The sequence below is a fragment of the Nomascus leucogenys genome, chromosome 9 (assembly GCF_006542625.1).
Source record: "Nomascus leucogenys isolate Asia chromosome 9, Asia_NLE_v1, whole genome shotgun sequence".
Taxonomy (NCBI): domain Eukaryota; kingdom Metazoa; phylum Chordata; class Mammalia; order Primates; family Hylobatidae; genus Nomascus; species Nomascus leucogenys.
Window position 1 is genome coordinate 18,642,004 of NC_044389.1, and position 13,265 is coordinate 18,655,268.

General features: G+C 36.3%; 1 protein-coding gene across 4 annotated transcripts in view; it reads right to left on the reverse strand.

The window, feature by feature from the left end:
* Window positions 1-13,265, reverse strand: part of CRB1 (crumbs cell polarity complex component 1) — a 210,941-nt gene that overhangs the window by 131,596 nt on the left and 66,080 nt on the right. For 3 of the 4 annotated variants that reach the window (XM_030818696.1, XM_012501946.2, XM_012501945.2), the window contains exon 3: window positions 2,796-2,991. The exons of the other annotated variant lie outside the window; for it this stretch is intronic. In XM_030818696.1, coding sequence (XP_030674556.1) covers window positions 2,796-2,991 — 196 coding nt within the window. The remainder of the gene's footprint in view (window positions 1-2,795; window positions 2,992-13,265) is intronic. 4 annotated transcript variants of the gene reach the window in all.

A 13,265-nucleotide genomic window follows, 5' to 3' on the forward strand; every position in this document is an offset into this window, starting at 1 on the left:
ATCAACCCAAGACCCATGGCATAGTCTTACTACCTCAGAAACTCTGGGGAATTATCTATACAGGACTGAATGCATGATCTATTTCCGTATTAATGTCTTATTATCTTTAGAAAATTTAAAGTACAGCTTCATGCAAACCATGACTATTTACTTCAGTTTCTTCATTCATAAATTGAATATAGTACCTATGTTACAAGGTTATTGTGACAATTAAGTATGCATATAAAGAATAGACACAGTATCCCACATAGCTGAAGGTACTAAATATGTTGCTACTAAATAGCACTTAATGAAATTGTTAATATTTTTTAAGTTGGTAGAGAATGATTTATACCATCATGGCACTCTGTTATACAGAGAGCCCATTAATAAGGTTCCATATGAAAAATGAAACCATAAATTATGAAAAACTCAGGAAAAGCCTTTATTAAATGAATGGTGACTTATGATGTTCTCTTATTTTTAGATTGCAAGAATATTTAAGCCTTACTGTTTCTAATTATTAACGGATTGACTGGAATTATCAAATAGCCCCAAAATACAAATCTAATGAAGAAAGTTGTTGATTTTATTAAGAGGAGACTTTTAATTTAGGCGGGGGTGTCCTCAAGGATTTAGTATTGTAAAAAATGGACCTGCACACTCAGCTTAGGCAAAACGAGGGTCTTGGGAAAAGAATATCTATGAATTTATAAGGCAGGTAGAGTCCTCTTCACTATGGCTGTGTATGTTTTTATCACCAAAGCAAGTATTATAAGTGACTATAATCTTCACATGTGTTGTTAGAAATCTATTCAGTATTCCATTTGTTCAATTAAAAATACCTACTAAAAATCTAGTATAGGTAAAACATTAGTGACAAGAACCCTGTGCTCAAAGGGCTTGGCTGGCTGACTAGTGGACCTCACGGAATTAGAAGCTCCATTTGCATAATTCCTTTGGTCTGCAAGAAGTTCTTTTTTTTTTTTTTTTCTTTTTCAGTTCTGATTTTCCAATATAGCTCATAGCAAGCATTTTAAATTTTTGTGGGAAAATAAAGTCAGGTTGTATTGGATTGATCTTATGACTATCATCTCAACATTTAGGCAATAAGAGATAATGGTACAATAGGGAAATTATTCATGGCATATTCAAATGAGGAGAATAAAAGATAGCAAAGTTTCAGCCTTGTTTTGTTTACATTTCCATTGGAATCAAAATGTTGTGTCATTTCTGTCCTGATGCTTTCTGGAAACAGTGAAGTCTGGAGGGGTAAGCCTCCTTTTCCTCTAGGAGGCCTTGTGTGGAAACTTCCATTGTGACCTGTCTGTCTCTGTGTTGGCCAGTTACCTGTCTCCAGGAATGTAGATTTACGCCCCTAGAGCATTATTGGGGTACAACTAAAAGTCAAAGACAAGACATGGAATGTAATTAAAAGTTATATTTTAAAAAGAATGTACAACCACATTGTTCTATTAAAATTTGAGGGCCAGGTGCAGTGGCTCATGCCTGTAATCCCAACACTTTGGGAGGTGGAGGCGGGTGGATCACCTGCTTTCAGGAGTTCAAGACCAGCCTCGCCAACATGGTGAAACCCTATCTCTACTAAAAATACCAAAATTAGCCAGGCATGGTGGTGGGCATATGTAATACCAGCTACTCGGGAGACTGAGGCAGGAGAATTGCTTGAACCGGGAGGCGGAGGTTGCAGTGAACCAAGATCACACCACTGCACTCCAGCCTGGGTGACACAGCAAGGCTCCATCTCAAAAAAAAAAAAAAAAAAAGGCATTATTTTGTTGCAAATTTTTGAAGCATATGTGCCTTTTATTGCTCTCCTTTTGACTCCGATTCACTTTGAAATTAGATTTGGGATAAATTATGTCTTATTTACTAAATAAAGGAAAACCATTCTGGTCTTCCTTTTGCAAAGAATTAATTGTGTGAACTTGTGGGTGTCTTCTCACTTCCCTAAACTTTAGACTCCTTGTTGTATATGGAAACATAAATACTCATCTTGCCTTCCACTGAGCTGTTGAAGGATCAAACAAGATAATTTTAAGTGTTAATCTTGTTAAAAATTGTTATGCATTTGGTAACTCAGTATCGTGGCTTAAATAAAGATTAGAAAGTTCTTTGGTGTTGTGGCTTAAATAAGTATTAGAAAGTTCTTTTAAAAATGTTTTATATGGGCTCCATTACTGTTGCACACATTTATTATATTCATCATATTGAGATGTAATTTATTGCTGTTCCATTTTGCCTGAAAGCCAATGATAGACTTCAATTTGAAGCAGAATCACATGGCTGTTTCTCACCATTATGCTTTCTCAAAAATATTCACCCAATTCCCTGAACACATGGAAATTAATTCAAGATATAAGTAATTAAGTATCACTGCCCTTTCCAACACGGTTTATATAACATTTTAAAAGGATTTATTGCTGGCATCTGATTTATATCCTTGACATATAGATACAAACTTACATACACATATATAATAATCTCTAGCTTTGTTTTTGCACCTTTCTTATCTACAACAGGTTTATTTCATGGAATTGAAAAATTGGCCATTTTCCATAGGATAAGCAGTTCTAAACTATTACAAGAATGACTTGTAAAATCTTCCCTCTTGAGACAGATGGTCTCCAAGAATACCCTTTTTAGTGAAATCTGAATGTTTTCATCGGTTAAAGTATAAAGTTACACCCCAAATTTTAAGCCGAGAATGTGAGAGCTCTAAATTCAACAGAGTGGTAAAATAGTTCTTGGTCAGGGAGTTCTAAGCCAATCACCCAATGCCAGAGAAAATGTACCTGTTTTCTCCATCCACACACAGCCCTCCATGGAGGCACGGTTGACTGGCACACTCATCGATGTTGAGTTCACAGTGATCCCCTAGGAATCCAGGGGCACAGTTGCAGAAATAGGCCCCCAGAGCATCCTGACAAGTTGCACCATTTAAACAAGGCTGGGACCAACATTCATCAATTTCCAATTCACAGTTTACACCTTTTAAAAAAGTCAGCACAGAAAAAACAGAAAAAGTTTTAGCATAGTGTTCATAATTTAGCAATTTGACAATGCTTTGTTTACCAGAGCACTTGTCAAATGTTCTGTTACCCAAAATAATTTTCCCCCTTAATTGTAATTGATATTAACTTTTGGTGTGCTTGTGGGAAGTTGCACAAGGCAGAGCAGCTGTTACAAAGAATTATTGCATACAACAGCTTGTGATGTTTAGTCGTGAAAACAAATAAGTCATTTTTAGAACAAAGTTTATTGTTAACTGCACTTTTGTTGGAAGCCTAAAAGTGGCTGGTCGATGTTTTTCCATTATTTTTAAACACTTAATTTAGTAAAGGAGCAGAGAGAACAGTGGGTAAGAGCTCAGACTCCAAAGCCAGACAGTTGAGTCGGGATCCTGGCACAGCCACTTATTAGCTGTATGACCTTGGGCAAGCTTCTCAGCCTTTCCACGTTTCAGCTTCCTCACGTGAAAAAGACAATAGTGGTTATTATCTCAAAGGACTCTTATTCTAATTAAATGTGTTCGAAAGAACTTATAACAGTACCTGATACATACTAAGTATTTGCTAGAGAAAAAACACCTTTTTCCACAAAAAAATCTATCGTACAAATATAATGTGCAATTATTGATCTAAGTGCTCATTTTGCATAGACATTTTTATCTTAATTTTTCTTTTTGTAAAATACTACCTTTAAATACAAAAACTGATGACTTAATGTAATTAATGGCATCATTAAAAGCTATTAACACTTCATTTTAAGGTAATGTTACATTAAAAAAATTGTACTTATCCCCCCAAAATTAGTAGGTATTATTTGCTAAGCAAAATAAGTTTATGATTTATACAAGTTGTAGTAGTATTTAAATAACAAACTATTTTCTTAAGTGTCAAATTTAATATTTGTCAAATAGTATTTGATATACAATATCAAATATATTATATGCAATAACAAATGTCAAATAGTATTTGATATACAATAATTGCATTTCCATACAGGCTTTAAAAGACACAAAAGGAGGAATATCTATACTTATCCATCTTTATTTCTGTGTTTCTAACCCCAAATAATAAATTATATATTAAAATGATATTAAAAGATTTTCAAAAAACTCAGAAGTCAGTAGTAGTTCAATTGATTTGTGCCCATTTTTCTTGACAGAAAATGCAGCAGGATATTCTAACACCGTCTATTATTTACAACTGTTACTATATTCAACAAATAACCAACTTAAAAGAGAAGCTAGCATATTAAATTTGATTGTTTTTTTAAAAATAAAAAACTTAAACATTAAATTTATGTTCGTAAAAGTGGAAACTTTTGCAACAGCACTTGTTTCTAGGTAAATGGCTTGCTCTTTGAGGCTTAGCTATTTCTAACAGTCTGTGAATGAGATTTTCCATGGTTATTTTACTTGGCATAACTAAGGTCATGGAAGAGTGGAAAGAACATAAATTTTTTAGGTAGACCATGCAGGACTGAGCTCAGTTCTGTCACTACTAACAACGAGGCTGGATACAGTAAATGCTACATCAATGGTAGGTATTACTATAGTATGTTTGTCATTTCCTGCATTCCATCCTTAATTCTTCAGGGTAGGTAGAATAAAAAATGTTTGAAAAGTGACTGGAAGCAAAGACAACTCTAAAAGAGAATTTAGAATAACCTTAAATTCACTTATCACTAAATATAAATGACATTACTGGGAGTATAAAATATAGAGACTGGAAAAATTTGGAGCAGCCAGCATGTCAAATACCATTAAAAAAAATCAACAATTAATGTAGAAAAAGCCACAGAGCAATAGTAAATATATAGCTAAAATTAGGTAATAAATATTTGAAGTGGATTAATAGCCTTATAGCTAGAGCAGAAGAAGGTAGAAAATGGGGCTTTCCAGTACTGGAAAGTTGAAGGTCAAAAACAAGAATGTTTAGAGAGCAATGACGGACACATCCCTGAGATGCTTCTCATGAAGTCCATGATTGTTGGGGAGATGTCAAGATAGAGAAGGAGTGAGACAGAGTATGGGTACGGAAAGGTCAGGCGACAGAGGTCCTGCTAAAAGTTCAATAGTAGCAAGGAAATGAGAAGCCTCAGGATGTGGTGATAATTTCGGTTGTAAAGCAGGTTTGAATGACGCCAGGGTCTAACTTGAAATTGGATCAATGTATGGCTGCAGTGGAATAAAGATGAAGGTGACTGAGAATAAGAAGCTCACGAAATTCCAAAAGCATGGTCCATACAATTCCAATGGCTTCTAACTGCATTCGAGTAAAGTGAAAACTTATTTCAACCTTTTTAATATTTTGTTTTATTTCCTATTAAAATTCTGTTATCACTCTACATGCTAGTCATATGTCATACCAGACTGTTTGCTTTTCCTCAAACCTACCATATACCTCTACTACTCAAAGTTTTTGTACACACTGATCTCTGTCTGGAATGCTTTTTCCCCCTTGTCCACCCAATGAAACCATCCTTTTAAAACTGAAGTTAAATGTCCCACCAGTGGACTCATAGGAACAGTGATTTTAGCAAGAAAGCCAATCTTCCCTCTTGGCCTTAGGAATCATGGAGATAAGAACTCTTTAAAGAGGATTGTGTGGAAAGTGGTTGCATTGAATAAATGCCAAGTTTCAGCAAAAGCCATGGGATTAAAGGTGCATTGGGAAAAAAAAATGTTTGGTTTATCTATTTGTAGTTGAGAAGAGACTATAGGTAGAGAAACAGGTGATCATTCTAACAGAAGTCAGAAAGATTTTTTCCCTGTAACGTTTTCACATAAGCAAATGTAGATATACATTAGCATTCTGTACCTCCAGACCAGGTCACCCTTCTTTTCTTTTCTTTTTTTTTTTTTTTTTCTAAGATGGAGTCTCACTCATTTCACTTTGTCACCAGTGGTGCTATCTTGGCTCGCTGCAACCTCTGCCTCCCAGGTTCAAGCAATTCTCATGCCTCAGCCTTCCAAGTAGCTGGGACTACAGGCACATGCCACCATGCTCGGCTAATTTTTGTATTTTTAGTAGAGATGGGGTTTCACCATGTTGGTCAGGCTGGTCTCAAACTCCTGACCTCAAGTGATCCGCCTGCCTCAGCCTCCCAAAGTGCTGGGATTACAGGCATGAGCCACTGCGTCTGGCCCAGATCATCCTTCTGATACTGTCTAGAATGTCTTCTTCAGTTATCTCACAGGCATTGATATCTCAATGGCATTGAGTTATCTCACAGGCATTGGCTGTGTCCCCATCCAAATCCCATCTTGAATTCCCAGGTGTTGTGGGATGGACCCGGTGGGAGGTAATTGAATCATGGGGGCAGGTCTTTCCTGTGCTGTTCTTGTGATAGTGAATAAGTCTCACAAGATCTGATGGTTTTATTAGGGGGACTTTCCCTGCACAAGCTCTCTCTTTGCCTGCTGCCATCCATGTAAGACAGGACTTGTTCCTCCTTACCTCCTGCCATGATTGCAAGACCTCCCCAGCCATGTGGAACTGTGAGTTAATTAAACCTTTTTCCTATATAAATCACCCAGTCTAGGGTATATCTTTATTAGCAGAGTGAAAATGGACTAATACAGGCATCATTCCACAATTCCAAATAACGATAACCTTCCTCTCTCCACCCGTGCTGATCTGCGCCACCCCCATCCCTGCCAAAACTCTCCTCTCAGTGAATGGTATTATCATCCAGGTCATCCAAGCCATAGTTCTAGGAGTTATCATCTTATTTGCTACTATTGCCAGTATCCTAATTAGTCATTAGATCTCATCATTTCTCTCTTAGAAATGGATCTAAGGTGCCATCCTTATTGCTGTGACCTTAATTCAACCCTCATCATGTCTCATCTGCTCTCACTACTATTGACTTCTCTTTTCACAATCACTCTCTACATTTCTATAGAAATGTGATCACTATAAAGTACAAGTATGATTGTACCATCGTCTGCTTAAATTTTTGACATCATCCCCTCTCTATCTCCCTGTCTCTGAAATAAAGCACAATTGCCTTGCAATGCAGTAGAAGCTTCTAAAAGATGTAGATTCTACTGGTGCCACCCACAGCAGTGGCCTCACAGCTCCACTGTATCTCAAAACTCTAGGCTGCATATAGGTATTTCCCTTACTTGTAATGCCCCACTCCTCACTCCCACCTTCCCCAGGCTAGCTCCAGTTAGTTCCCAAATATCCAGTTTGTGTATCCCATGATTCTGGAAACTATAGTTAACTTATATTTGCCTCTAATGCTGCTTCACTGTGCTCTCAAAATTCCCCTTAATATAAATGTCTATATATATTGTCCTCAATTGCTTATTTTTCTATTTTATCTACAAAATTGTGAGCTCCTTGAGGTCAGGGTCTTTGACCTTTAACACCAGTATCTGTGGCATTTAGCACATATTCTTGAATATTTAAAAAGTGCTCAATAAATGTTGAATGCATGAATAATCAAGTCACAACTATGGAATAATCAACCACCTCTACAGGAAGGCAAACTGTATGCCAAACAGAGCTTCTCAGTGCTTCCACAAGCCTGGGCCAGAAATCAAAAGCCCACAAGCCAAATTTGTGGCTTTGGCAAATGTTTAAAACCTATTATGTTTTCAGAATGATTGTGCCACAAACTTCTGATCAGTATCTAGAGACTTTGCACTCCATTTGGCATCTTTCAGCATTCAGAGATCCATGTTAACATTCTGTGCCACAAGATAATGGACATTATATCCTATCAGGATGGAACAGGTCTTGACTCTGATGCTGTCTTCATCATTCTTTACAGTGGGCAGGGAGCACACCATGCACGCAGCAAGGTGTTGATAAACCATTCTGAATGCCTTTCTCATTATCTGCAGAGTCCACGCTTTGGAAATAATTGTAGTCTGGCTTCAGACTATCATCTTAAATTTCAGATTCCATTCAATGTATTTGATGCCTAACAGGCCTCTATGCATAATATTTTTCTTTTGAATAATAATTATGTATGGTATTTTGGGGCTTTTTATGTATATCAAGTACAACAGTTACCAGTGCAAGTCAGTGACACAAGTATCAGAACAATGTGGAACTGTAGCATTCGGTTTTCATTATAGTGATAGATTTACAGTAAGTTCTCCTCCTAGATATTATAGTCAATCTGTTTAACATCCTAAAGCAATAAGGAGAGGCTGGATGACTTCCTGCTCTGATTAATAACATAAGCATAACAATGTTTAGCAAGATGTTATAAGAGATTAAAGGTGGATAATTATTATTTTCAGTGAGAACATCTTTGGCGTTTTAGCCAATGAGATTTCTGGCTTTTGAATTTAGACACACCTTTCCTAAGGACACCAAAAATAACAAAATTCTCTTTTTGAATCACTCACTTAAAGCAGATTTTACAAGCCCAGGATTCTGTCTCTGACGGACTGCCTAATTTTGTCAACTCTAAGACTCCTTTTTTACTCCCTCACATTTTTAACATCTCTAGAACCGAGATGCACTTTACTATCAGCAGTGTCTTAGCCTCATGTTACAACTTAACCAAATAATTTTTTCTTTCTTAATGATATCTGAAATGTATGTAAGACTGATAATGTATTAAATCTGATGATACAGAAAATTTGTCTTAATAAATATTATTAATACTTTGTCATTATTTTATTTAACTATTTGATTATATTTTATTATTTTGTTATTGCAACTATTATAATCCTTTTTGTTTCTACACGTTTTGCTTTATTGCTAGACAAAACTGGAATAACCTGTGGTTTCCATATTAAACATTTTTTTTCAGGTTTTCTTAATCCTTGTCATATTGTGTCCTGTTTGGTAACATTTTACCATCAGCGAAAGTTTAAGAATGTTCTTGACACTGTTTCAAAACCATCTTCCCAGAATATCATGGAGGCTGAAACTAATTCCAGGAAGAGAAAGAAAGAATGTCTTCTCTTTGTCAGCCCTAGGAATGGGGCATTGGGAGGAAATTCTCCTAATTCCTTGTATCTAATGATTACAGTTGTCTGTTTGGAGAACAGTTTCTTCTCATTCTGTGAGCTCATTCTTCATTCCTCTTCTCCAGCCATTTTTCTCTAAATCCATCTGTGTGCCATTTCTCCCCCTTCACTTGCATCATAAATGTCATAAAATTTACCATAAGATAGTAATATATTATTTTCCCAAGTTAATAGGAATGACTTTCCCCATACAGTTTCTATATTTTATACATATATATACACACACACTTTTTAAAAGAATTATGAAAATAGCAAAATATATATCAAATTTTAAAAGCTGGAGTAGCCCATTTCAGAGACTCCAAGATGCTATGTTTGAAAAATACACTACTTTTATGAATGGTTTATGCTTTAATTTTATGTTTTTTTGAAAGATTATAGAAAAATTACAATATTCTCATTTTATGTTAAATACATCAATATTAATTATATGTTTTCATACTTCCATAATTATGTTTTAATCATAGGAAATTACTTTCTTATGTTTCTCTTCATTAGGATAATTACTATTCCTAAATATATAAAATTGTTAAAATAGTAGTAATTTCTTAGTTCTTTATTTTATGATATGGCCATTTTAGAAGTTGAATTCTTGCCTAGGCATATTAAAATATGACACTTTAAATTTATAAGTGCAGCAGAGAGATTTTGACTGAACTTCAGTTAATGTATTCCTGAGTTGGGTTCTAACAGTATTCAAAAAATAATACTTTCAAGTAATCAGGTATAAGATTACTTAAAAGCAATTCAAGTATAAGAAAATGATACCTGTAAAAAACAAACATTGTTTAGATGCCATAGGTATTCATTAGTAGCAATGTTTTAAGAGACAGAAATATTGGCAATTAACCCTTTCATAGCCTAAATAGTCTATGGAAAAACTTCTGTTAATCCATTTCATTCTCACCATGACCCTAAGAGTTAGGTTGTATTACCATGCTAATGTTTGAATGAGGAAATGGAAGTTCATAATTGTTATTTATCAGTACCAGACCACTAGAGAACATCTAGGCTGAGCCTGGAATCCCTGTCTTCTGCTTCCAAATTCATCTTTCCACCACATCCGTTCTTTATATTACTATATGTTTTTCAGCTCATCCCCTTTGCATTCGGACCTGCGCACACACCCTGCTGATAACTAGGTAGGCACTAGGAGAAATAGCAGTCGCATGTCAGAGAGAAAGCTGTCTTTCTGGCTCATAGATGATGATTTCTTTCTATGTCCTCACATGGTAGAAGGGGTGAGGGATCTCTCTTGGGGATCTTTAATAAGGGCACATAGCCTATTTATGAGAGCTTCCCCGCAATGACCTAATTGCCTCCCAAAAGCCTCACCTTTTCATACTATCGCCTTGGACAGCATTTCAACATATACATTTTGGAAGGACCAAACTTTTCAGATCATAGCAACCCCTTTCCAGACTACCTCTGCAGGCCTTCTCCCTTGATATTCAACATATTATTGTTCAAATAATAATAGTAAATGTAGGCAGAAGATACAAGTTTCAGTTTTACATTCTGAAAGGGATGCATTTTTGCTCTACTCATAGGCCATTTTTTTTCCTAGGAACATTTCCTGACTCCAACCAACATCACCAGCTTCTTTCTTTGTGCTTCCACAGCATGATATTTATAGACAGATGGTAATTGTTGTTTACATTCCTGATCCCAGAATAATTTGTGAGCATTTTGTCAGGAATAAATTTTATCTTAGTCACTTTTACGTCTTCGAAGTCCAGCACAATGCTCAGTGCATTGCAAATAAAATATTTGCTGAGTGAATATTTGTTATTTTGTGCACTCACTCAACAAACATTTGTCAAAATCTGGAAACCTCATTTCTTCATAAAAACTACTTCAAATGACTCTAGTTCTGAGCAAAAGCCTGAACAAGTGTTTAATTTTCTTTATAAGACACCATAAAACATTATCAATTACATAATTAAGCACATATAAAAACAACCATTTTTCTTTGATATAATATTATTTCTCATGAAATAAGCTTATATTTAATAACATATTTTATTTTCCTCAAATTATTTCCCATGACCATTAAGTTATCTGTATTATTTGCCACAGATGCCTTCAAAGTGATTTAGTTGATCAAAATATATTTAGAAAAGATAGAACACCAAGCCCAGATTCAAATCTCCACAATGACTGAAATTCGAATTATGTCTTTGATATGTGCCACTGTAATAGCAGTGTCAGTTAGTTACATCATACCTCTTAGACTTATGCATCAGCATGGATGAGGACTTGAAGAAGGCCCAAGAGGAACATGAAATATCATTAAAAGTAAAAGAACTGCTGATAGGACACTTTAAATGAGTAACCATCGTGTAACCCAGGGAGGTAAAATATGTTGCAGTTGTGCACGTGAAAGACACTGCATGGTAATATGGTTGATAGAAGCTACTAAGAAAGACTGCATTCTTGATAGAATATTCTAAGGGACAGATTTGTTCTGAATAATCTAGACATTGCCATCAGAGGGCAATAGAGGGCAGAGAGAGAAAGGCATGCTTTCATTTCGTTTGCATGATCTATGATCCTTCTTTGTTAATTTCCATCTTAAATGTTAAGGGTGGAACAGGGAGGGGAGAAAGATACTGTTAAAACTTGATAGGGGCCGGGCGCGGTGGCTCATGCCTGTAATCCCACCACTTTGGGAGGCCGAGGTAGCGGATCACAGGCTCAGGAGATTGAGGTCACCCTGGCTAACATGGTGAAATGCCATCTCTACTAAAAATGCAAAAAATTAGCTGGGCGTGGTGGCACGCTCCTGTAATCCCAGCTACTAAGGAGGCTGAGGCAGGAGAATTGCTTGAACGCGGGAGGCGGAGGCTGCAGTGAGCCGAGATTGCACCACTGCACTCCAGCCTGGGCAACAGAAAGAGACTCCACCTAAAAAAAAAATTAAAACAAAAAACAAACAAAAAACTTGATAGGTCTCTTTCACTCTTCCCTCCCCCCAGGAGTGGATTTTCTTGGACTATTGTATTAACTTCCCTTAGACACTTGAATTCCATGCTTATCGCCCCCTGCAGCGTATCTTCAACATAATAAGCAGAGTGACCTTGTTAAAATGTAAGTCAAATCATTCCAGTTCTCTGCTCAGAACTCTCCAATAACCTCCCATCTCACTTAAAGTAAAAGCCAAAGTCCCTACAATGGCCTACAAGGTCCCAAACAGTCTGACCTCATTATTGCTCTGACCTATCTCCTTCCTCCTTCACTCCAGTCACACTAACTTTATTGCTGCTCCTCAAACATTGCAAGGACTCTTTACCTCAGGGCCCTTGCATCTGCTGTTCCTCTGCCTGGAATGCTATTCCACAAGACATTTCCTTGGTTCCCATCCTCTCCTCTTTAGAACTTTATTCACATGTCACCTTCTCAGTGAAGACTTTCTTGATCATTCTACCTAAAGTTAATCCCTAATACCATTATTTTGTTTTACTTTTCTCCATGCAGTTGTTACCCTCTAACCTGCTATATACAGTATATCTATTACTTGTTTTATAGACATCTATCTCTTCCTTGCAGAATGTAAGAGACTTTGTCATCACTTCTCTTTAGTCTTTCATTTTCAGAACATAGAACAATGCCCAATTCATTGAGGTACTCAATATATATGTGTTGAATAAATTAATGATCTAATGAATTCAACAAATATTTTAAAAATCCATATCATGTGTCTTATAGTCCATCTGGTGCTGCTATAACCGAATATATAGGATTGGGTAATTTATAAAGAACATAAATTTATTTCTCATAGCTCTGGATGTCTAAAAATTCAAGACCAAGGTGCCAGTAGGTTTGGTGTCTAGTAAAGTCCCACATCCAAGATGGTGCCTTGAAGGCTGCATCCTCCAGAGGATAGGAACATTGTTCCTCACATGGCAGAAGAGTGGAAGGGGGTGAACCCACTCCCAGAAGCCCTTTTTATTGTGGTATTAATCCATTCCTGAAGGCTCCATCCTCATGGCCTAAATACCTCCTCTTATTTCCCACCTCTCAATACTATTGCATTGGTGATTATGTCTCCAACACATGAGTTTTGGAGGAGGCAATCACTCAAATCATATCATCAAGTACCTAGAACTGTTACTAGCAATCAATAAGTGTGTTATATAAAAGCCTGCTTTTATTGATTTGTGTTTCCTTGCCTCATGGACTTTGTGAAATAACAGTCAAAGATGTCACATGGAAATCCACATAATTGTCTATGTCAGTGGTTCTCAAAGTGTAGTCC